Source organism: Stegostoma tigrinum, chromosome 6, assembly GCF_030684315.1.
Source record: "Stegostoma tigrinum isolate sSteTig4 chromosome 6, sSteTig4.hap1, whole genome shotgun sequence".
Lineage (NCBI taxonomy): Eukaryota > Metazoa > Chordata > Chondrichthyes > Orectolobiformes > Stegostomatidae > Stegostoma > Stegostoma tigrinum.
Window position 1 is genome coordinate 66,058,008 of NC_081359.1, and position 26,678 is coordinate 66,084,685.

The 26,678-nt window shown below is 40.4% G+C and overlaps 1 protein-coding gene across 2 annotated transcripts in view; it reads right to left on the reverse strand.

Annotated features, from left to right (window-relative positions):
* Nucleotides 1–26,678, reverse strand: part of edar (ectodysplasin A receptor) — an 82,358-nt gene continuing 55,680 nt past the window's right edge. For both annotated transcript variants that reach the window (XM_059646617.1, XM_048533065.2), the window contains 8 exons: nucleotides 17,513–17,598; nucleotides 13,638–13,724; nucleotides 12,785–12,913; nucleotides 12,621–12,695; nucleotides 8,399–8,474; nucleotides 6,535–6,691; nucleotides 2,958–3,018; nucleotides 1–2,380 (listed from right to left, as the gene is read on the reverse strand). In XM_059646617.1, coding sequence (XP_059502600.1) covers nucleotides 2,046–2,380; nucleotides 2,958–3,018; nucleotides 6,535–6,691; nucleotides 8,399–8,474; nucleotides 12,621–12,695; nucleotides 12,785–12,913; nucleotides 13,638–13,724; nucleotides 17,513–17,598 — 1,006 coding nt within the window. In that variant the 3' untranslated portion in view covers nucleotides 1–2,045. The remainder of the gene's footprint in view (nucleotides 2,381–2,957; nucleotides 3,019–6,534; nucleotides 6,692–8,398; nucleotides 8,475–12,620; nucleotides 12,696–12,784; nucleotides 12,914–13,637; nucleotides 13,725–17,512; nucleotides 17,599–26,678) is intronic.

Below are 26,678 nucleotides of genomic sequence, written 5' to 3' on the forward strand. Positions count from 1 at the left end.
AGATGCTGCTTGGCCTGCTGTATTCATCCAGCTCCTCACTTTGTTATTCCAGGCAACAGCCTGGTAGATCTCTTCTGTAGACCTCTACAGCTTAATATTGTTCCTGTAACAGGGAGACCAGAACTGGACACAATACTCAAGAGGCCTCACTGATGTCTTGTATAACTTCAACATAATAACTCAAAGGACTGAGCAATGAGGGCAAACGTGCTAAATGCCTTCTTAACCACTCTGTCTATATGTGACGCAAATTTCAACAAATTACGTCCCTGTACCCCTAGATCTTTGTTCCACAACACTAACCAACACCTTCTTTTACTTGTATAAGTCTTGTCTTTGTTTGTTTTATCAAAATGCAACACCTCACATTCATCCAAATTAAACTCCTTTTGCCATTCTTCGGCCTATAGACCCAATTGATCAAGATCTCTTTGTAAACTTAGAAAACCTTCTTCGCTGTCCACTATACTACCAATCATGGTGTCATCCATAAACTTACTAACCATACTTTCTATACTCTTATCTAAATCTTTTACATAAATGACCACAAAACTGGACCCAGCACTGATCCCTGTGGAACACTGCTGGTCAGGGGTGAAAGTACCCTCTACCATCACTCTCTATCTCCTGCCATTAAGCCAATTTTATATCCAATTGGCAAGCTCACCCTGAATCCCTTGTGATCTAACTTTGTGAATTACCAAGCAGAACCTTACTAAAGTGCAAGTAAATAAAGTCTACCACTCTGCCCTCCTCAATCTTCTTGGTTACTTCCTCAAAAAACTCAATCACTTGATTTCCCTCGCACAAAACCATGATGACTATTCCTAACCATTCCTTGTCTCTCAAAATGCACACAAATCCTATCTTTCAGAATCACTTCCAACAATTTACCCACCACTGAAGTCAGACTCACAGGTCTATAGTTCCCAGATTTCTCCTTATATCCCTACTTAAACAATGGCACATTATTGGCCACTCTCCACTCATTCGGCACCTCACCCGTGTCTACAGATGATACAAATATTTCTGCAAGGAACCCTTCAATTTCTACCCTAAATTCCCAAAAAGTTCTGGGATACACTAGATCAGGTCCCAAAGATTTATCCACCTTTATGTTTTCTAAAACCTCCAGCACTTCCTCTTATGTAATGTGAACTGTTTCAAAGCATCAGTATTTATTTTCGAGTTCTCTAACCCTCATTCCTTTCTTCCCATTAAAAGCTGATGCGGAATATTTACTTAATATCTTTTCCATCTCCTGAAGTTCAACACAAAGATGACTTATTTGATCTTTAAGGGATCCTAATCTCTCTTAATATATTTGTAGAATCACATTGGATTAACCTTTATCTTTTTGCCAAGGCTATTTCATATCCTCTCTTTGCCTTCCTGATTTCCCTCTTATGAATGCCCCTACATTCTTTGCACTCTTCAAGAGACTCATTTGAGCCCAGTTGTTTATATCTAATTTATGATTCTCTTTTATTCTTAGCTAGAACCTCAATATCTTTATTTATCCATTGTTCTCTAATCCTACAAGCCTTACCTTTTACTCTAACAGTAACATAATGACTCTGAACTCTCGTAATCACACTTCTGAAAGTCCCCCACTTATTAAACGACCCTTTATCTGAGAACATTCGAGGCCCAAGTTCAAGATGTTTGATGTGTCAGTGGTTTTTGTATGTCAGCATGCTTCTGCTTATTTTTTGTGGGTTTCATGTTTATTGCAGTACAAAATGAATAGGCATAAGTCTGCAATTTTAGTATTCTGAATCTGACTTGTTCAAATTACTGCTGGTCTTTTAAATTTGTCCCTTAGTATAATGTCTCCTGAGAATAGAATAAAATGTGCGCTGAGGACAGAATAACACAAAGCATGACAGTCAAAATCCTGAATTAACATTAAGAAGCTGAGTACAGAGCCTCTTTTTAGAGTTTCACTATTGTGTTTTGCCTCATTGGTCCTGGAACGCTGAGTAAGCACTAACATATTCTGGACCCACAAACAATACTTCATGGTATTTATGACAAGATGCTGACTACACATTTGCACATTTGGGTAAGATAGCAGGATTAGCTATTGGTGCACATTGCGTGCACTCTAAAACATCCATACACAAGGCTTCTACAGCATCCATCCTTTCAATATGCACAAGTCTGGTCAGCAGTTCAGGGATGCTGTAACCTGCTGTGCTTATACGATCGAAGAGTTGCATTCCATCTGTCATTCCACCTATTTCATCCCTCTTCAGCCCAAAGCTCTCTGCCAGATGGCGCCATGTTTTCACAATAGCTTTATCCGTGCTGTAGGTCGAGCTCAGCATTCTGCTGGTTTTCTCAAGACAGTCAAAAGGCAGTTCTGTAGGGCTGAGCCCTGAAATTATAGATTATAGTAATCAATTGAAATGAAACATATCGTTTGTTGCTCGCCGGAACAAAGTCTCATTTTGCCACCCTCTCCAAAATGTAACACTGCACTTTTCAATTATTTCAGGATTTGCAAAAGTAGTTTGAACAATTATTAGAAGTGGTCCATAGAATTAAATGAAACAACTGAGGACCTTTATTCTAATATATTTATACAGGATATATGAAAGTTTCTGTGAGCAAAACATTTTGCATGTGGTTTTGTTCACATGGAGATGCTATTAGACTGCAGCTATCACATGGTTCTGACTAAAAAAACCACTGCTCTTACCACATTTTAGAACAGGAGTATATGAAGGATTTATAGATTGTAAATCAATGCTCCGTGCAATGTTATGTCACACCTTCTGTGATCATCAAGTCCTGAGGTGGGACTAGAACATGAAGTTTCTGGCTCAGAGGTGCCACCCTAGTGCCACAAAACCCCCTCTTAAATTGAAGCAGACTGGATCAGGAAAGTTCACCAAATGAAATTAGTTTCTTACTTGAAAAGTGTAGGAAACAATAGATTCCTGATACATTACCTTCTGTGAAGCTGCACACTTTCTTGCATAGCTCAAGTATCTTCTCCCTTCGTGTCTGTACCTGGACAATTAATAAAATCCACTTTCAGTTGTTTTAAGAATCATTTAGATTAAGAATCAAATACTGCTCAAATGAATCTATACATGAATGTGCTATTATTGGGAGAGATATAAAAGCAAGTTATTGTCACAGTTGCATCATAGAGGTTTTTGTGCATTGGTAGTCAATTGCATCCCTTCATACAATCTGAGTTGCCACACCACAAGAAAAGTGTCGAGGGTTTGCAGGCAATGCAGATGAGTTGACCAAACATTTACATCATTGAAGCTGTGACGAATATGGAATTCTTTACCTTGAAAAGAGCCACTCAGCAAAAACATTCAAGATCCTTAAAGGAATGCAATAATTGAACCTCAATAACATATTTGAAAATATCAGGCTCATTTACATTTTTTGAGGCAACAAGGATAGGGTGATAAAATTCCAGTTAAGCCATCTCATATCCTAAGATCTAATATATTTGAGAAAGTGTCAAGGTTTCAGCCTTTCTCTAATTAATGTCTTAGAATCTTTAGATTTCACCTGAACTGGCAGAAACACTCTTGTTTTAATATGTCATCTGATGGACAAGCCCTCTGAATTTATACGAGACTCAAATGAGGCTAAGGACCCTATAACTGATGTCAATTAAACACAAGCACAACAGCACATTCAGTGACGTGTAATTTGTAAGAAAACTACGAAATTTAATTGAAATGTTGATCGTGAGGGATATAATGCCCACAAGCTCTGAAAAGCTATACACATTTCTGGAGAGACAGAGACGCCTGGTGAGTTTGCCCTTAAGGGTAAGGTGAGGTTAAGTTAGCAGGGCCTTCACCGTGTCTTAAGCTCATACGAGAGTTGAACCTATGCTATTGGCGATATTCTGCATGTCAAGCCAGCGATCTAACCAACAGGGAGGTGCGGTTGGACTGCAGCTGTCACACGGTTCTGGCTGACTAAGAAATCACTGCTCTCATCACATCTTAGCACAGGAATATAAGAAGCAAATCAATGCACTGGGCAATGTTATGTCACAGCTTCTGGTCATCAAGTCCTGAAGTGCAACCTGAACCCGAAACTTCTGACTCAAAGGTGCCTCCCTGGCACCATAAAACCCCTATACAGATTTGTGTCCAACTGACTAATCAGTACTCAACACATATTTACTTTATTACAATTAATGACCAGGTATTTAACATCAAGAGAACCTGTAGATGCTAATGTTAATATCTGTAAAAGTGCCTGTCATAAAAATCAATGCATTTAATAATGTCCTCCAGGGAAGGAAACCTCCAACGTTTACCCAATCTAATTTACGTGTTGTGGTATAGGAGAAAGCCAAGCAGTCCCTGTGTCTGTACCATCTCTCTGTAAATTTTAACATTATGCCAATCCTACATTTCCCCTTAGTCCTGCAGATTGTTTCTATTCGAATAATCATTCAATACCCTCTCGAATGTTTCCACCATGCTTCCACAGTGCATTCCAGACCTTAACTAATTGCAATGTGAAAAATATTTTTCTTATTTATTAGGTTCGTTTGCAAACATGGTTCTTGATCCAATTATGAGTGGCAACAGTTTCACTCTATCTACTCCATCTACACCCCCCCAAGATTTTGAAAACTTCTATCCAACCTCCCTTTAGCCTGTCTTTTCCAACAAGATCAGTCCCAATTTCTCCAATCTTTCTTCATAAGAAGCGTCGCATTCTTGGAACCATTCTCATAAAACTCTTCTCCATTGTTTCCAAAAAAATTCACATCCTTACTACAGCATGGCCAGGACTAGACACAAAAGTGTCAAAACTTAACTGGGAAGAATGCACCAATAAAGGTGCCACCCTAGCCCACAAACCATCACACAATGTATAGAATTCCAAGACAGACAAAAGACAATTGGGTAATACATATTATTGGTGGAAAAAGAATATAGAAAGGGTAAACAAAATTCCAGATGTCAAAAGTCCAGATCGCAAGCTGGAATGGTATCTTTCTCATGGTCAGTTTGATTTTTGGAATGATAATATACCACTGTCTGTAGAGTGATGGTTGTTCTTTGATTCGATGGTTAATCAAGTGACCTTAGCTCTCTTCTTGTATGTATTATTTCTTTTAAACTTTCTTGGTTTTTCTCTCTTGCCCCACATGGGAAGAGAGAAAGAGAGCAAGATGACTGCTTTCTGTCTGCAGGTTCGGACATTGCTTTCACACTGTGTTCTTGGCACCTCCAGCTTTTTAAACCTCTGGAGCTCAACCTGCTGTCAAGTGGAATTTTATTTACTCAAAAGATTCTCTACACCATTCAACCTCAAATTCTCAGTCAGACTGGTTCCAAAGTTAAACATTATTTGTGCATCTCAATAATGTGCAGTAATTGATTTTCAAGTTGCAAAACCTTCCTGATATTAGCACTTACTAGCAGTCCAGCTTCCAGTTCAGCTTATAGCCCCAAAAATGAAAAATATGTGATCACTTACAATACTCCACATAAGGTCAATCAGTGTCTTATCTATGTTCATGATAACCTCCCTGCTCTTATTCTCTATGTCCCTGTTAATGTAGAATACGGTATGGTTTATAGCTCTCTCTACCTGTACTGGCAGCTTTAATGTCTTATGTATACACAGGATATGTCTATACATACAGCTAAGCAGGTTTCTCTCCTCCTGCACATCTTTAGAATAGCACCTTTTATTTTAAATTGTCTTTCCATGTTTTTTGCACCAAAATGTATCACCTCACACTTCTTTGCATTGAACTTCATTTGGCGATCTATCAGCTCACCAATGTGTTATTATTCCTTTGAAGTTCTCCTCACACTTTAGTTGTATTTCATCTGCAGACCCTGAATTATGAAAACTCACAGACTGTTAAACAACAATCGGTTGTATCCGGATTCAGGAATCTTGTATATCCCATTTTCACCAGTGGGAGAAAGAGGATGGGTTGAAACATGTATGGTTCTTACACATGTAAGAAACCCAAACTTGACATTTAAATTTAATGCTGAGTTCAAACAGACCCCAGGGTTATGTATAGAAGTCTGTTTGTATAAAGGGTGAGGTAATTGATGATTTAAACATTTTGAACGGGCTTTCAAAAATGAGACGGTTTTTATTTTTATTTACTTTAGTAAAGGCCCTAATAGATATTTAGGCCTTATATAGTTATTTCATCTTATATGGCTGATGAGGTCTGCTCAAGGTGGATATTGTTCAGTTAGCTTGGAGTGTTTAAGTTGTGGAGCCAGTGTTGGCATTAAGTTGACATGGTGGTGGTCTAACTGTTTCCATCTGTACTATAAAATTCTGTGATTTCTAAGCAGTCAGACTTTGGTGTACAACATGTTTTGTCTGACAAAGATTAATGAAGATTGCATCTTGTAGCTGATTAATTATTATAACACATTTAGTCAGCGTGTTCAGATGATTGCTTTTATTCCTGTATTTTTTTTCTCAGATACAGTATCTAGAATAATGCATAAATTTTCCAGATCCAATATCTGTTTTCTTCCTTGCAGGAAGTCTTACCCCAATTGCTTTGTTGTTTGCTGATTTATCTCTCGTTAAAGGAACCAACGATAAGAGACATAAATCGGACATTCCCCGCTTGTCTAATGCAGCTTCCTCATCACTATCCATACTCCGGCTCAAAAGCTGCTCATTTTCTGAGGAAGCATCATTTTCACTGGAGAAGAAAACACAATGCCAACATGAATACAACAGGAAATATTGTAGGAAATATACATCTTCTATTCAGGTTTATCTGTGAACTGAAAATAGTATTTAATCTGCATCTCATGTAGAAATTAAACACTACCCTTCAGAACATCAACCTTGAAACTTATTCAAGTACGATAAAAGAAGGATAGTCATGGCTAAACTATTGGAATTATTCAAAAACAGACCTAGATCCTAGTATGGAAGAGTTAGTGTAGTACAGTGCTGAGCATAAATATGCCAATCTCCTCTCAAACATGCCTCATGTTGTTACACCAATATACGGATGAAGAAACATTTAAGGGTCTTACAATGGTCTGAATGAGTTCCATCTCCACAGTAGTATGTCTCATATTGTGCCTTATTCATATAAATAAACAGTAGTTCTGACATTTCCATAATTATTGAATGCTCAAAAGTCTGTATGAATATATATAAAGGATGAGAATATTCAATGTTTCTTTATAGAAATATATTAACACATACTTCACATGTCCAGACACTATGACGTAGCACTGAAATATCCCATGCATTGAAGTCCATTAGCAGTGATATTGGATGGGTGCTATACAAACGTATGCACAAATGAACTGATGTCCCTATTTATGGCATTTCAGAATATTTGAATAATTTATGGAAATCCTGGGTTCATCTCCTTCTGATCTCAGCCACAAGACATCTCTGCAGGAGTTTCTCAGGGTAGTGTCCTAGGCCCAACCACCTTCAGCTGCTTCTTCACTAGTCTTCGTTCCATCATAAAGTCAGAGCTGGGGACGTTCACTGATAATTATTCAATGTTTAATCTAATTTGCAACTCAGGTACTAAAATGGTCCATGTCAAAACACAGCAAGACACGGACAACATTCACACTTGGGCTGACAAGTGACAAGTAACATTTGCACCACACCAGTTCCAAGTAAAGACCATCTTGGGCAGAAGTGAATCTAAGTTGCTCCCTGACATTCAAAGGCAATACTATTGCTGAAGCTCCATTTCAAACACTTTGCGTATTACAACTGACCAAAAATTGAAATAGACCATCATATAAAATGACTACAACTGCAGGTCATAGGTTAGTAATCCTGCAAGTACCTTCACCTCCTGATTCCACAATTTCTGTCTACCATCTACAAGGTACAAGTGATGAGCGTGTGATGCGGAATATCTCCACATGTATGATTGGGTGTAGCTCCAAACATATCCAAAAAGCCTGATACCAACCTGGACAAAGCAGACAGCTTAACTGGCAACCCCTCCACCATTTTCAGCACTCACTCCCCTTACCAACATGCACAGTTGCAATGCGTTCATCTACAAGATGTACTGTAATAACTCACCAAGGCTCCTTCAGTTGCAACTTGCAAACCCACCATCTCCAAGCACAAGGGCATAGATACACTGCTACCTGCAAGTTCCCCTCCAAATATGCCATACTAACTTTTGTCACTTTTAAATTGTTACTCTTTCATCATTCATAAGCGTAGAGCCCATATCTCCCTGTCCTTCCAACCAAATAGTGCAGAATTCAAGAAAGCGGCTAACCACCATCTTCAAGGACAGGTATGAGATGCACGATAAGTGATGGACCAGACAAAGTTGTCCACATCCATTGAACAAATAAAGGACAGTCTAACAAAAACTATAGATCACAAAAATCAAAGCAAATTGACTTACTTCTTTTCAGTCTTAGGTGGAACTGCCTTGAGTTTGTTATCAAATTCATCTTTCTCAGAGAAAATTACAACATTTTCTGTCAAAAGATAAAATATAAATTGATTGAAGACTTAAAGATAACTTCGATGAATGTAAATAATTAAAGAGAGAGTAAATTTTCAGCATAATTGTCAATCTAGGTGCAAAACTTATCACCAGTGTGTGCTGGTTTTGAGAAGTAGTTCTTTCATTAAACCTTCTCTCAAATTCATTTCACATGTCCCCAGAAGTCAAATCTGATGTGAATCAACGCACATACCATTTTTGAAAAGTATGCTTTAAGAAATATTCCTCTGTGTTCAGCAATCGTAACTTGCTGCGTTTGATTTGCAGAAAAATAAGTATCTTTTATCAACATGTCTAGTCCACAATCCCTGAGTAGCCTGATTTTAAACAACTGAAAATGACCAGCATCAGCAATGGCAGGAGTTGCAGTCAATCCAGGGAAAGAAAGGAATGATAAAGGAAAGAAAGCTGAATAAATGGCTGGAATGTTTACAATATTACAGAAGTCAAGAAGAAATACAGCCTGGAGGGGTCAGGGAAGAAATGTTTTTAACCAAGAAAAGGTACTATTACTTTGCTGGCTCTATCCTACAGGCTGTCAACTACTGGGAAAAACATGGAGGAACAAAGTGCAGAAAACGGTAAATTCTAATAAACATTGTAATGTGACTTTAGTTTTCCTAAAATTGTCTGGGATAGTATTACCATAAAAGAGAAAGAGAGAGAAGAGTTTCTGACGAAATTTTCCACATCGATATGTTTCAGACCCACTTAGGATCGAAGCATTGCTGGGTCTGATTCTGGAGAATAAGGTGATCCATGTGTCTTTAGGGCAGCAACTATGGATCAGTGAATATTCCATGGTTAACTATGAAAAAGGATGAGGAACAATCTAAAGTTAAAATACTCAAGTATAAGCAGGCTAATTTCAATAGATCAGAATGAACCTCAGTTCACTGGAATCAAGGATTAAAAGACAGAATTGGAATGAAACAATGATTGAACTTTAAAGAAGCAAGCTTTTAGGTACAGTCGAATAACAATCCCACAAAGTGGAAAGGTAGGGTAAGCAAAGACAGAGATACCTTGCTCATGAGTGATAGAGAGTAAGATGAAGAAGTCAAAGTGGACATATGAAATATATCAGGTTGGTAATGCAAGTGAGGACGAAGCTATATAATTTAAGTTCAGAGGGGAAGCTAAAAGGAAATAAGAAGGGTAAAGAGCGCATATGAAAAGAGACTGGCAGCTAAGGGAAAAGTAAAAGTCTTTACACACATATAAACAGTAAAAAGGTAGTAACAAATTAGGTAGGGTCTATTAGAAACCAAATAGGGAATCTATACTTGATGCCTGGAGAGTTAAAAATGTTACATGCTTATTTGGAAATGGTGTAAGAATCAACTGAGGAACTAAAAATCAACAAGTATAACCCTGCTGTTTACATATTAACTTTAGAGTCACAAAGTTTTTAGAGATAGTAATTCAGAAAAATAAGTCACTTGATCAGATTAATTAAGGAGACCCAGCAAAAATTTGTTAAATTGCATTCTTTTTTAAAGCGTTACAGAGAGGTTGATGAGGGTAATACAGTTAATCTGCATGTGGACAGGCAAACGATATTCGATTAAATTTCTCCTAAAAGAATTGATGATACAGTTGAATTTTATGGGGTAATAGGGAGACTGTAAACAAAGGTGGCAGAGTGCCTGAGACACAGTAATAGTTGCTTGTCAAACTGGAAAATAGGATTCCCTTGGGATTGGTACAAATGTCAATATTTTCCTTTGATATATATTAATAACATAGATATAGCTGTATAGGTATAACTCCAAATTTACAGATGTCACAAATCTTGGAAGGATTATGAACAATGAGTTTCTGAGATCTGTTAAGATAGTTGGTGAAATAGGTGGACAATGGCACATGGAATTCAATGCAGAGAAATGTGAATGAATACATTGGTTCTGGACATGAATCATTTGGTCTATTTGTATTCTCGGTGCATAGGCATGATTGCAGTTTATGTATAGGCCTGCCAAGAATATGGAAAAGGATGCTTTGCAAATAGTGAGGATTATAAATGACTACAAGGAGTCAGAAAAAGACTAACAGAATGGTAAACAAGTAATGGATACCATATGCTCTCAAATAGGCCTCCTAGCCCTGTATGGGGAGGGTTAAGGAGGATCATTTGCCGATGGCCTGTCTTAACACTGCCAACATTACCATCACCAACTCTTAATTAACAACCATCAAAGCTAGTATCGGACTAGACAGATCACCCATCTGACTTCTCACATCTACAGTGAACTGCAGAATCAACTCCAAAGTTGAACACCATATTTTGAAATTTGCAAGTACTTTCAATGCAATTTCACTGCAAGTGTGGTGCTAGATTTGTACATTTTGTGTGCAAAAGATTGGCTAATCATTTTAAATAGCATATGCTTTCAGCTATTCACAACAAGCAAGGTACTGACTCCACACAATAAGCACTTGCAAAGCTTAGAACACAGTGTCCAAAACTAGATACAATACATGACTAGGCAAAATTTGTAAATCCCAGGGTGCTAAAAATTACCTTGACAATTAATTTACAATTGTCAGTTGGGCTTACAATGGTGTCACACGTGCACATATTGGAAAATACACCTTGTTCTTTGCAACCAGAAAGAAAATGTACACCCTTCGCATGTATTTCAATTCAACAAAATCAGTGACATCCATTCTCTGGTTGATCTTTCAGGCCACTGCTTTGACTAGCCAGTTAACATGCCTGCTTTGAATTTAAACAAAGGTTGGCAGTTAATTGTCAGTCATGTAACTGATACCTTCTCCATGGCAACACCTCTACCAATTAAAGTATACCTTCTAACCAATCAGCACTACCCTCTCATTAAGTATAAATGTGGTTTTCCATTTACATTGGCTTTTCTTGCAAATTGAGCTGATGATTGCATGATGAAAGATCTTTTTTCAGTAATAGTCAAGTTATGTATAACTAAACAATATTTTGGTCACTTGTGCAGACTCACAAATCTCCAATTACCCTGTTACTTGAGGAGACGACCATCTCATGCTACCTCATGTGGGGAAACACCGTGAAAGAAAGAAACAAAATAATACAGAAGGGAAACATAAGGGGTAATGCTTTGAAACACAACGTTTGTACAGATATGAATTGATGCTCAATTGCAAAAAGTGGATAACCCAGCCCTGTCAAGATTTATAGAGCAAATTATAAATGACAGTATGCTGTTAGGAGATGAGTTGTCAAAAGCATGTCTAGGAAATCAACATTATCCAAACCTTTCCTTTGAAGTCTCAAAATTAGAATGGGTTTTAATAATTGTAACTTTATACTTTTTTGCCCACTGGGTATTATGAAACAAATGCAGATGCTGACATGCCAATACCTGTACTCTAGGTGGGATTGGATGCTTTTAAGACAGGTCTTAGACAAAATAAGCAGGCAGGTGCAGCAGGTGAAGAAAGAAAATGGTATATTGGTCTTTATAGTGAGAGGATTGGAGTACAGGGGCAGGCATATCTTGCCGTGATTCTGACGGCCTTTATGAGACTACATCTGGAGTACAGTTTCAGTCTGCTTATCTGAGAAAGGATGTTCTGACTATGGAGGGAATGCAACTAAGGTTTGCCATACTGATTCTCGAAGTGGCATATGAATCAAGGTTGAATTGGTTAAGAGAATATTCGCTGGAATCCAGAAGAATTGGGAGGGTGGGATAGCGAAAAATCTAACAGAAAACTATACAATTCCAAGAGGAATAGACAGGGTGAAATTAGGAAGAAAATTCCTAATAACTAGGGAATCCAGAACAAGAGGTCACAGTCTAAAGACATTGGGTAGGCCATTTAGATCCAAGATGAGGACAGATCTCTTCACCCAGAGAACGGTGAGCCTGTGGAATGATCTGCCTTGGAAAGCAGTTGAGACTGAAACATTAATTGTTTTCAAGCAAGTGTTGGAGATAATTCTTAGGGCTTAAAGGATCAAAGGGTATGGAGAGAAAGCAGCAACAGGATACTGAGTTGGATGATAGTTGTGATCATACTGAATAGTGAAGCAGACTCAAAAAGGGACAAATGGCCTACAGTTGCTCCTATTTTCTATGTTTTTATGTCTTAATGAAGATATTGAATACTTTTTCACCTTGTACTTCCTTCTTGTCTTCTTGGGTTTTGATCTGAGCTTCAATATTTTTTACAGAATTGCCACTGCAGCAAGCTAAAAAAAAAGAATGATTAACTTAACTTGTGGCAAAATGGAAATGACATTGAAAAAAAACTTACTTCCTGTGTGCAATTCATACTCACCCTGAGTAGAAGACTTTGTCTTTAAAATGTAGAAAAGAACAATTAAAACAATGGCTATGGCCATTATGAAAATGGTGGACATGGCAATTATCAAAGCAGTGCCCAGGTGTCCTTGTCCAGCATGATCTACTAAGGAAAGGTAGAATTGAAGAAATAAATATTGACATTGTTTAAATTTTCCATACCAGTTATGAATCTCACAAACATGTAAGACATAAAGTAGAAGGTTGAAAATATTGAGCTCAATTCAGGTGTCAATGGATGTGACCAATATTTTTGGAGCCAGTCAACAGCAGAGACACCATCTTGGCACAGCTGAACAACCTCATGTCCCTCATCTGGGGGATCTCAGTGATTATACTTGACAAGGGAGACAAATCTGATTTTGGAAAGTAAAAAACAGTGTCTTTGCTGTTTGCCACAGGGGAGATTGGAGCAAGGGTTCTCATCAAACTTCACCCCCCCCCCCCCCCCCCGCCCCCACCAACCCCCATGGAACTCCTTTCAGCATTGCAGCGTGTTTTATACTCCACCAAGAGGCACCACAGATAATAAACCTCATTGCAATGGCAACTTTTAGAAAAATTATGAGGAACAATCCTTGAGGAGATGGTGGTAAGCTGCCTTCTTGAACTGCTGCAGCCCTGGGGGTATATGAACACACACACAATGTTATCAGGAAAGGTGTTCCAGGATTTTGACCCAGTGACAGTGAAAGAACAGTGATATAGCACCATGTCAGGTTGTTACACATACATATATCTAATAAAATGTGCACGTTTAAAACATTTCAGACTCAAAGTTTTTTAACTTATAGATACTTAAATGTCCTGAAGGACCCTTCCCCTCATACCTTTGTGAGTTTCTTGTAGGACTGGAGAGTTTCCAGTGACAGCTGAGCTACTGCTTGAAAAGCTTGAAGACAAAGTGATGCCCAAGCCTATGAAACAATCATAGATAAAGTTAACTCTAGTATGAAATCAGGATAAATATACAGGGTTCAATTACTTCATGTAAGTTTTTAACAATCATTTTTTGAAAAAAATATCATTCATACATGTTGGAAATTTTGTGTTTGTATTAGCTCCTAACTTGTCTTTGAATTAGGGTACCTTCATATGATTAAGATACCTCTTAAGAACAGGCTGAGTTTCTGAGTCTCACTCTCATGGCAGTCAAATGTGACAAATGTAATGTTTCTTTACACATATGATGTAAGTACCAAGGCAACTGTAGGTCATTCACATACTTATATATAAGATGCACCAAACAGAAGGACATAATTATTTGTGCCCTCACATCTCAGAGAACTGCAGATGCTTGGGAGTAGGTACACCTCCGTTCTTGGTTAAGGCCTGATGGATGCACCAAGCGTTCCTGTCGTCTATCACGGAGGTCTTAGACGACGGCACGAGGGAGTGGCTGGACCGGCCGATATCCCTGGACGAGCTGACCAGAGCCCTCAAGTCCTTGGAGAGGAATAGGACTCCCGGGAGCGACGGCTTACCGGTCAAGCTGTATTCCGCTCTGTGGGACCTGGTCGGCCAGGACCTGCTGGAGGTGTACGATAGTGCGCTTCGGGCAGGGGAAATGTGCAAGTCCATGAGGAAGGGCATCATCACCCTCATTTACAAGAGGAAGGGGGAGAGGGAAGAAATTAAGAATTGGCGTCCCATTTCACTATTGAACGTGGACTACAAAATCCTGGCCAAGGTCATAGCCAACCGGGTCAGGTCTGTCCTGGAGTCGGCGATTCACCCTGACCAAACCTGTGCTGTGCCAGGCAGGAAGATCGCTGAGAGCCTTGCGCTCATCAGGGATACGATCGCCTACGTACAAGACAGGCGGGTGAACACCTGCCTCGTCAGCCTGGACCAGGAGAAGGCCTTCGACAGGGTTTCTCATGCTTACATGAGGGACGTCCTCTCCAAATTGGGGTTCGGGGAGAGCATCCGCAATTGGATCCGGCTGCTCTACGTCAACATAGTTAGCGCAGTCTAGATCAATAGGTGGGAATCAGACAGTTTTCCTGTCAGATCTGGAGTCAGGCAGGGCTGCCCGCTCTCTCCTGCCTTGTTCGTGTGCTGTGTGGAGCCCTTCGCCGCATCCATCAGGAAGGACGTGAGCCTGAAGGGCGTGACTATCCCAGGCAGTGGAGGCCTTCAGGTCAAGACCTCCTTGTACATGGACGATGTCGCCGTCTTCTGCACCGATCGTCGGTCGGTGAGAAGACTATTGGACATCTGCGGCCAGTTTGAACTGGCCTCGGGTGCCAAAGTCAATAGGGGTAAGAGCGAGGTCATGTTCTTCGGGAACTGGGACGACCGCTCCTTCATCCCCTTCACCATCAGGGCAGACTACCTGAAGGTGCTGGGTGTTTGGTTTGGTGGAGCTGGGGCGTGCACTAAGACTTGGGAGAAGCGTATCACCAAATTGAAGCAGAAGCTGGGCAGGTGGACGCTCCGGTCCCTCTCCATCGCGGGTAAGAACCTGGTTGTCAGGTGCAAGGGGCTTTCGGTACTGTTGTATGTGGCGCAGCCCTGGCCTATTCCCTGGACCTGTGCCGCTGCGGTCACCCGGGCCATCTTCCACTTCATTTGGGGGTCGAGGATGGACCGGGTCCACAGGGATACCATGTACAAAGACCTGGGGAATGGGGGAAAGGGCGTACCAAACGCCACCCTCGCCCTGTAGGCTACCTTTGTGTGCGGCTGCATCAAGCTGTGCATAGATCCTCAGTACGCAAACACCAAGTGTCACTACTTACTGAGGTTCTACCTGTCCCCGGTGTTGCGAAGGACGGGCCTGGCCTCGTTGCCGCGGAACGCTCTGAGTAGTTGGACCATCCCGTACCACCTGTCCTTCGTGGAGAAATTTTTGAAACAAAACACCTTTGACCACAAGGCCGTCAGGCCGTCAGCACGTAGTATCCTCGAGACCCTTCGGGAAAAGGAGAGGGTGGATCCCGTCGTGTGGTTCCCCACGCAGACTGCCAAAGTCGTTTGGCAGAATGCCTCATCGCCAGAACTTTCAAACAAGCACAAGGACGTTGCTTGGCTGGCGGTGAGAGGGGCTCTGCCAGTGAGATCTTTTATGCATGCCCGGAATCTCTGCGCCACCACACGCTGCCCTCGAGGCGGCTGCGGGGGGGATGAGACTGTCGATCACCTCCTTCTGGAGTGTGCCTATGCGCAGGAGGTCTGGAGGGGGATGCAGTGGTATTTGTCGAGGTTCGTCCCGAGCAGCTCCGTGACGCGGGACTCCGTGCTCTACGGGCTGTTTCCCGGGACGCACACCAAGACCAACATCAACTGCGCCTGGAGAACCATCAATGCGGTGAAAGACGCTCTTTGGTTTGCCCGCAACTTGCTGGTCTGCCAGCTGAAAGAACTGACCCCGACCAAGTGTTACAGACTGGCGCACTCCAAGGTCCAGGACTACGTGCTGAGGGACGCGCTAAAGCTTGGGGCAGCCGCCGCCAAGGCGCGGTGGGGAAAGACCACCGTATGAAACCCCTCGTCCAGAATAGAAAAAAGGGCCCTATCTGGTAACTGGGCTCAGCTGGCGCCTTCCCCAACTGGTCAGGGGGCCAACTGGGACTGTGCAGGGTGACGACTGCCTTTTTTTCTTCCTTTTTTCCCTTTAGTTGGTGTACGTACCCCCTGGGTAACCCAGGGCGGCTTGCATGACTGGGTAGGTGTATAAATATGTTTTATTTTTTGTACATCTTATGAATAAAGTATATTTTTTCAAATAAAAAAAAGGTGACGAAACGTCTGAAAACTAACCTTCCAGCTCAGCGAGCAAACTCACATCCAAACATAAAAATAACCAGAAGACTTGATAATTTAGATTATTACCCTTAGAACACAAAGATGGTAGTCTAAGATCTGCCTATTTTCACTCTTTTTAGGATGATATTGATTGATTGCTGACAAAAATCATCAATCAGATGAATTGGATTAACTGTTCTTTGCAGAATCTGTTTCATTTTCATTTCACTGATTGCCAAATGTTCTCTATTTTTGACTTGCTCTACTTGCAAACTTCAACGCCCCTTTATCTTTCACTTTTTCAATTTCTCACATTTTTCTTTCTGTAGTTCACTACCACATCTTTCAGCCTCAAATAATAGCACAATTTATTTTTAATTGTTTCAGAGATTTTTCATATTATCCAAGAGTTTTCTGTTAATCAGCTTGCAGATTAATCAATGCATTTTATATTTATTTGAGAATGCATTGCCTGTTCTTTCTCTTTAAATCCATTCGCTTCATTTGTAAATGAATAGCTATGAAAAGACTTCTACCTGAAATGTTAATGATTCTTTTCCCTATTTGGGAGACAACTGACTTTCTGTGAATTTTAACTTTTGTTTCACATTTCTACGTTCCCTCCTTTATCCTTTGGGATGGATTCATGTCAAAACCTGTCTCCCAAATGAGAAGAACTTTCTAACCCTTTACCTAATATTGAACCATTGAATTAAGGATGATTCTGCTTTGTGTCCTGTTCTGTAGGGATTCAGCCAGCCAGGCTGTCCATGAGAGAATCTGCTGTAGCCTCTGGTCCCTGGTTTTGGCCTTTACCTGGACTACACTAATCTGTAATGTGAACATTCATCAAATTGTCTGAGAAATTCCGGCTTAATATTAAAGTAACAGTAAAGCAGGATACAGTATTAAAATTATGTTTTTAATATATGTGGACACTTGAGAAGTAACTCACATTCTTTTGTGTTAGGAGGTGCCAGTAAACAGGAATGGCAAACCTTTGTATAGGTGTTTCTGGATCGATTGTCTAGGATGTAGTAACTGAAAATAAAGATAATAAATATAAATTATCCAAGCAGCCTCAGCAAAAATAGCACAGTGGATAAATTAAAGATAATGCCAATAGTAATTTATGTGTACTCCTTCCTTTGTTGGTGCACACCAATCACAAATCAACATAATTTTGTAGGTTTCATTACTTTAGTACTAATAGAGTCAGAGAGTCATACAGCATTGAAACAGACCCTTCAGTCCAAGTATTCCATTCTGACCAAGTTTGCCAAACTAAACTAGTCCCACCTGGCTGTGTTTGGTCCATACCCCTCTAAACCTATCCTATTTGTGCACATAGAGTCATAGAGTCACAAAGCTGTGCAGCACTGAAACAGACCTGTCGGTCCAACTCGTCCATGCCGACCAGATATCCTAAATTAACCTCGTCCCATTTGCCAGCATTTGGCTTATATTCGTCTAAACCCTTCCTATTCATATACCCATCCGGGTGCCTTTTAAATGTTGTAATTGTACCAGCCTCCACCACTTCCTCTGGCAGCTTGTTCCATACACACACCACCCTCATGGCCCCTTAGGTCCCTTTTAAATCTTTCCCCTCTCACCTCAAACCTATGCCCTGTTTTTGGCAGATTTAAAAGTACGTCTTTGGCAAACAATGTCCAATGACTAATGTAGCAAACTATAAATTAAGGAAAACTAGGAAATGTTCAGCACGTTACACAATAAATTTTGCACAACCTCAGCTGGGTGCCCTGAGATTCTCAGACACCACATGGAGCTGTCCTTGCATGAAAACAGACACAGTTTTCTGACATTGACCTTTGAAGTAACAGGTGTATGCTCAGCTAATTATAGAACTGATGCTTCACGTTAATTTAATTACCGTTTGGTGTTTGTCAGCTATGAAGGTAGAACTCCATCACAAATTATTACATTGCACACAGGAGCAGATTAGTCAGGAGAGAGAGAAAATGATAATGAGGAAAACTGAAATAATGTTTTAACATATATGTTAAGCTAAAACTCTATTCATAATAGTGCAATATTAACCAGAATTCATATGATGCTTGGAGTTTGTTACGAAAACAAAATACTGTGGATACTGAAGATCTCAAATAAAAACAGAAAATGCTGGAGAATCTCAACATGTCCTGGCAACAAAGTGGAGGGAGAGACAGGGTTAACATTTTCATTCTGCTATGACTCATCCCAGGTGTCTCTTTTGAAGGTGCATGTCAACTGTTTCTCTTCACGGATGCTGCCGAGCTATTAACTTTCTCCAGCACTTTCTGTTTTTCTTTATGACAAGAATAGAAGTTGCTGGAAAAGCTTAGCAGGTTTAGTAGAAACTGTGAAGAAAAAAATGACAGTCTATGTTTTGGGTCTGGACCCGAAACGTTAACTCGGATTTTTCTATCACAGGTGCTGCCAGTCCTCCACCAATTGCTGTTTTTGTTCCTGGCTTACAGCATCCACAGTTCTTTCGGTTCTTATTCTGTTTTTATTTATTGTTTGTTGTATTATGCTTTTCATTTCATTCTTCATCACCCCGCAGTGCCCGGCGCAACATGACAGCACTGTTAACTAGCTTTGGATAAGCATATGGACGTACATGGAATAGTGTAGGTTAGATGGGCTTCAGATCGGTATGACAGGTCGGCACAACATCGAGGGCCGAAAGGCCTGTATTGTGCTGTAATGTTCTATCTATGTTCTATGATCAGTGAAAAGACAGGCGATTCTTTGTCACTCCTAAATAGTTATTTGAATTTTGGTCTTGCAAATCAAAACAAATACTACTCAGCCCGGCACCAGAATCAATTGCACATCCTCACAAGGCCTGTACTGTAGCTACCAGTGCATGTTCAGTTGCTGCCACAAAGATGGTAGGATCCATCTTTGTGCTGTGCCAGTTTAATATGGCATCTTTAATGGTGAAAATGGTATGCCAATCGTTCAGGGTTTATTGAAAATCCAGCGAAATTACATCTACTGCATTACCGTTGTCTACATACCCTGTTATCTCCTCAAAGCATTCAAACTATGTCGGTCAAGGTAGATTTTCCCTTTTGAAAAATTGACGAGTGATTTTTGAAAAAATTCTAGATGTTCTCCTACTTTCTCCTTTAGTCGGAAATCCATTAATTTTCCTACCACTGTTTTGTTTTCTTGCAGAGTGCTTCATAACTTCCTGTACACATTTTCTCCCCTCCTTTTAATATGGAATTACACTAGTTATCTGCCAGTGTTCTGGCACAATGGTTTGGATTTTTACCAAGTCTGAATGGCTTGTGAGCCTTGCAAAATAGTGGACAGGTCCTAATTATGGGATTCCTGACTCCATTCCCAAACTTTCCAATTTTCTGCAAAGACTTTTAAGCATAAGTGGGTTTGAGCCTGCACTGTGCTGTCCTGATCGGGCCATCTCATTGCTCACATTGGTGTGTACAAGTACTCCACAATTTTCATGGACTCTGACCAGTTTCTTAAAGCATTCACAGCTCCTCAGAAGTGATAGGAATCTTTTGTAAGGTGCTACAATTGGGGGAGGAACAGTGAATGGGCTCACCACAGCTGACTACAACAAAGATTTTGAACTCCTTTTTAGTGCGCAGCTTTAACTTCCTTCAATACAGATGGAGTTTGCTAGTTCACCGCAATCAAATAAGGAATCAATTGTAAGGTATCCTTGAGTGAAAGGAAAAAGTGCTTTTATTACCTGCTAGCCCAAGAAAAATAGTAAACACATTACATCAAATACACACACAAACCCAGGTAGGAATTTTAAAGTAGAGAGAGTGCACAGTACAGAAAGCAACATAAAAGAATATACATTCTTAGAGAGCCCTTGAGGTGTTAGGATTTCACCTGACACCATGGTTAGTTCACTGATGTCTTGAGTCCCCAGCAGCAGCAGGCAATGTTTCAGCTTGTAATTGTCGGAACAGTGAAGATTAAGAAGGCACCTGAATTATGAGGAGCACAGGTAAGATAAGAGCACTTTTCCATTAGTACAGGAATCATAAAACAAAGTGAGGGGGCGGTGGTTCATATATTTAAGATAAGAGGAAGATGGCTAAGAGGAATGTTGAGGAGATTTATTTTCACCCAGAGTAATTGAGTTGGAAACACTAGTAACATTTATACAATATTTAAATATTCACTGGCTTTGCCATAGCCTCCAGGACTCTGGGCCAAGAGCTGGGAAATGGAACCTATACAGCCAGGTTTTGGTTAACTAGCATGGCACAATTGGTAAATGACCTTCTCTGTCCTGGATATTTTGAGAAGCATTGCAGAAATCTTTGAGTTGTCAGTGAAAGGATATTTTTCTGATTTTGCTTCATTTCTGGGTGGTTGCCCTTCACAGAGTCGGAAGGAGACAAGGAGAAACAGGGCAAGCTTTCTCCAGTTCCAGTGCCAAAAGTATTTTTTCTCTATGGCTTTGTGAGAAATCATTTGTGTATACTCATGTCTGCGCTCGTTGTTTTCTGGACTAAATAATTTTCAGCTGGATTATGTGCAGGTAACCTTTTCATCTCCAATATGTCCAGTTCTGGGCGCCCTATTATAGGAAAGATGTGGATGCTTTGGAGAGGGTTCAGAGGAGGTTTACCAGGATGCTGCCTGGACTGGAGGGCTTATCTTATGAAGAGAGGTTGACTGAGCTCGGTCTCTTTTCATTGGAGAAAAGGAGGAGGAGAGGGGACCTAATTGAGGTATACAAGATAATGAGAGGCATAGATAGAGTCGATAGCCAGAGACTATTTCCCAGGGCAGAAATGGCTAGCACGAGGGGTCATAGTTTTAAGCTGGTTGGTGGAAAGTATAGAGGGGATGTCAGAGGCAGGTTCTTTACGCAGAGAGTTGTGAGAGCATGGAATGCGTTGCCAGCAGCAGTTGTGGAAGCAAGGTCATTGGGGTCATTTAAGAGACTGCTGGACATGCATATGGTCACAGAAATTTGAGGGTGCATCCATGAGGATCAATGGTCGGCACAACATTGTGGGCTGAAGGGCCTGTTCTGTGCTGTACTGTTCTATGTTCTATGTTCTATGTTCTATGTGAAACTTATCCACAATTGTGTCAGGCAAAGAGGAGATAAGACCTAAATTTCAATGTCTTTGGAAAATACTAGTTTTGGCTCACACTACCTTTGTTTCCCTTACATTAAGTTTCATGAAGCTGGGCTGACTTGTGGTCAACTGATTGCCCGGGACTTTTATTTGCTTTTTAAAACCGTTTTCAGTGCATGAAGGGCCCAGATATTAAAATCAGGATGATGCAAGTCAAAATTGATAACTCATATTTTACTACTGTTGTGACAAAAGTAAAATCAAAAGTTTCTCCTCATGTTCCACATGCCAGGTTCTGCCCTTCCACTCATGATCCCTCAACTCTCCTACGCCAACCTGTGCACCTCCAGCCACTTCCTCTGGCCAATGTTATGCTGCCCGTGCTATACGATAGTACTTCCAGGCTCATTGAACAACTGTATACTGTATAGAATCAGTGAATCCTGTAGGATCATCTAGGAAGCAGCATTCATTGCTGGATGGTTGTTCAATTTGAATGTTTCCCAGTCCTCCATTGCTGTACCAAAGGCAGCGTCTCTTCCAGGGCTATGTCGCAGCAGAGTGGAGTTGCAGATGTGGGAAGACACATTAGCTGCTCTGTAGCATGCTTTTAAATGTCAAGTGTAAATTTGTCAATTTGTGTTACTGGGCGAATGGGTACTGTGGTAGGGCGGGTACAAGTGTGAGCTGGCAAGTGAATGGGATTCATAAGTTGGGAGGTGGGTGAGGTGTTAGGGTCGGTAGACTACAGGTGGTTGAGGTTCAGGTGGGTAGGGTGGCAGGTGGTTAGAAGCATTTAGGTAGACTGGCAGGTCGGTGAGGTTGCAGATGGGAGGGCGACAGGTGGGCAAGGTAGGTAGATGGATAGGCAGCTTAGAGGATAGTCAGCACAGGGTCTAGTCATTTTGGGTTGGGGGTTAGTTTGTTCAGAAGCCAGGGATGTAGGTGTGGGGTCACAGACTAGTCTAGTTATGTTGGACAGGTTAGTAGTCAGAGTTCCAGGGAATATACAGGGAGTTAGTGGGAGTCTAGGGGAGCACTGAGAGTAGACAGGAGCATCAGTGTGGGTGATAGTGGGACTAGCTCTGTAGTTACTCAGGATTTAGTCTAGGAAGTCTGTGTCTAACATGTTCCGAGTAATAATTCAGTTACATCCTATGGAACAATCCAAATTCTTGACTCTAACTCAGAGACAAATATTTTTGCAGAGATTTACAGGGAATTGCTCATTGGAAGTTGAAATTTTCAGGGCAATTCCCATAGCAGCTAGAGGCTCAAGGCTTTCGTGGAGGCCTGAACCATGTCTTGGTCTACATCTGGTCTCTGTTGATCCATAGAAGGCTCAGGCCAATATTTCACAACCGGTGAATGCTGTCAAATCTGTACTTTTATCTTTTTTCAGTTAAGAGAAATTGATTAGGGTCACATAATTTTCAATATATTTTTCAATGAAGTAAGCATAAGAAAGTTTGTAGGATCCATTACATATTGCCTTAATTTAAAAAGCAAATATTCCCTATTAAAACTCTTATGAACAATTAGTTGACTTAAATTAAAATAAATTATGGCAGTCCTTTGAGTACTGAATCTTTCTTAATATTTACCAAAATACAGATAGTGCAACAATTGAACTCAGTCAGTGGAAAATGTGTGAGGAATTAATGCAGTATTGGGATTGTTCTGGATTAACATCTTTTTTGTCTAGTTTATAGCAATTTAGTTTTGATGATACTATCTGCACATGGAGAGAATATAGAGTTCCAGGAATTTAAGACTTTAATTGCCAGTCTTATTGCAATCTTATACAGGAAACAATATTTAATTACTTGTATGACAGGTTTCTCTCTCTAAGATGAATTATTTTATCATAGCTATTTCTGTAATACACTTGACCAAAAATTTGTTCCAAGACAATAATCAAATGTGAACAGTTGATTAAAAGTCAAAATTGCTGAAGTGAAATGATTCTTCTATTCACAACTCTTCAATGCATCGAGATCAGTATAAATAACCAAAATAAGAAACATTAGGAGCCACTTGTGGTTAGTGGTATTAGAACTGATGCCAGACCACAAATGTGTGGAAGGCCAAAGCTGATGGTCTTACTTTTCTGCTTCACAAAGCAATTTAGAAACAGTCCAACTACCAAAACAGCTTGTGATTACTGACCTAATCACATTTATGACAGGGCCAGGATACAAGGAGATTTTGAGCATTCACTGAAAATTAAATACTTAATATGAACTAGTTGCAGTCTGTCATCCAAATAATGCACAACATTATAGAAACAAAATCCACTGAAGCATTTATATGTGTTTATTCCAGGAAAATTGAATTTTGCAAACATTGAGCATAATAAGCTATGTGAGATAATTCAGGGGAATGCTGGGTGCAATGCCAAAATATAAAGTGTTAAATGTACTTCTGGACAGTAAACCCTGAAAGTGTGGATGAAGAAAAATGATAAATGATAAAAGATACAGGCCAAGATATTCCTAAACTAAAACAGAACTTTAATGTTTTCATGAAGATCTGTAGCTTGGGTTGCGGTTGGAGTTGTTGGTTGCTTTGTTGAGCTGACTAGTATTCATGCAAACGTTTCATCTCCTTTCTAGGTGACATCGTCAGTGCTGTGTAACTTCTGTTGTAGCACTGTTGTCTTGTCCTGCTCTGAATTTATATAGCCCAGTCTGTCATGGTGGGCTGCCTTGTTTCCATACAAAACCAGAAACAAGACAGCCCACCATGGCAGACTATGAAAGTGCAACAGAGAATATGACAGTGGGATCAGGAAGATCTCCTTGTATCCTCGCCCTGTCATAAATGTGATTAGGTCAGTAATCACAAGCTTTTTTGGTAGTTGGACTGTTTCTAAATTGCTTTGTGAAGCAGAAAAGTAAGACCATCAGGAAGATCAGAAAAAAAAACTACTGGCTATATTTTGCTGCCCAGGCAGATTGGTTTTGGAGGTTAGGAGGACCTGGTTTGGCCTGGCTCCATAGCAAATTCCTGTGTCTGGGGAGCTTCCCAGGGATGAGTGGGAAATAAAGTCAGCAGTCCACTTCATCAACATGGACTTCCAAAATGCCATGTAAGGACACAATTGGGGATGGTGGGATCTTATGCTTTGGGAACAGACTCCATTGTATGCAAAGTTTGTCAGCTATCTGGAGGTAGCCTCATATCAGTAGATGGATGCTTTTATTAAGTATCCCCTCTACAATTACAATTGGTGCCAAATTTATTATAAAAAGCTTTAGCAGTCTTCAGAAAGCAGCTCCATCTAATTTGATGCGCTCCTGGAGGTGACCAATAACAGCTACAGCTGCCTCTGGAAGGATCACACAAGCAGCTAGCATTTGGACACATCTGCATCCCATGTGGTCCCACTGCTGCTGGAAGTGAGAATGTTTAAAGAGAAACATAGTTCCAACACTGAATGCATTAGCTTGCCAGGAATTGGGCAATAATAATCTGACTCGCTGTGCAAGTAGCTGTCAGACATCCTGCTCCCTCTGAAGTTCACACCTCTCTGGTCCTCCACTGATCAAGCCTGAGCTTCTCTGTGAGGATCTCGGATCGATGGTCAGGTGGCAGGTGTATATTGTTATATGCTGCAGAACCATCCACTACCAGTTAATGCTAGTGTAGACTGCTGACACCAATCTTCCTTGCTATGGTGTGTCTAAGGAGCTGCTTGGTTACCACAGATAGATGATGAACCATTAGTGAGTCTTAACAACAAGAAGCACTTGTACAAACAATAAGATGTAGTTTATTGCATAACAAAAGCAGTAGATAGAGGGGGCATTGATGCCCCCTCCACAATTATAGCCTCGCTGCTCGGACCAGTTAGACATAACGATTTAGGCTATCAGGAGCCGGGCACGGCACATCTGATCCCTTCAGGATTTCAACCTAAAATCTCCAATTCCTCGCTCAAGACTACATGACATTATCAAATTGATTTGAACTTAATGCAGTCTCCAACATTAACCTTTTCAAAACCCTTACTTTACACAATTATGTAATCCTCTCACCAACCTCTGAAATTGACCTTTAGCTAAAATGTTCCCAAATGTTTGCAGTTGAGAGGATAAGGGTAAATAAAATGGCTGCAAAATCATATCACGTTGGGAGGGATGGGTGGTCAAAGCAATTGGCCTAACAGGATAACAAGGTAAAAATTAACTGAAGAAGTTCTAATCAAGCAGACCTTAAACAGATAGCAGGTTATGTTACAATTAAACCATGATGTGGGAAACAGGCAGCAGGAGAAATTAGTACCAGAGCAGTTTGAAAGGAATTGGAACTTTCTTCAAAGTGTTACAAAGTTGGATTACATTAACAATGTTAAAATGGGCACGGGACATCCGAACTAAAGATTTAACACATTTTACAGTTGTGTCCAAATTATGTAAAGGTTTATGATGTCATGAAGTTATCTAACCAGGGATGCCTTGTTGCAATTGCATACAGCCCTGGTGAGATCACATCTGGGGTATTACATGCAGTTTTGGTCTCCATATTCGAAGAAGATGTTCTGGTTATGGATATAATGAAGGTTTATCAGACTGATTGCGAGGATGGCAGGACTGACATATGATGAGACGTTGGATCATAAGGTAGTATATTGAAGTTTAATAATGATACAAAGTTAGAAGGGAAAATAAGCAGTGAGCAGGATGTAATGTTGGAAAGTGATGGTGAGGAATGAGGATCCGGCACTCGAATCCATCAGTGAGAGTTTAAAACTTTCCTATTGCAGCAATATGGAGGTGGAGAGCAGGACCGGTGCCGTGGAACAGCCTTGGGGACTCTGAGGATCAGGTGAGAGGTTGCTGCCCACTCCAGATAATCTGGGAGGACACTCCTTCAAAACAAGGATCAGCCTGTTTCTTAAAGTGCACTTAACATAATCTGAAAGTCAATACTGCAGTCTCATATGAATATGAATATTCAGATTGCTGTTGTTTGAAGGATCTTGCTGTGTTTGGCAACTTCTATGTTAATGTAGGAGTTATTGCACTT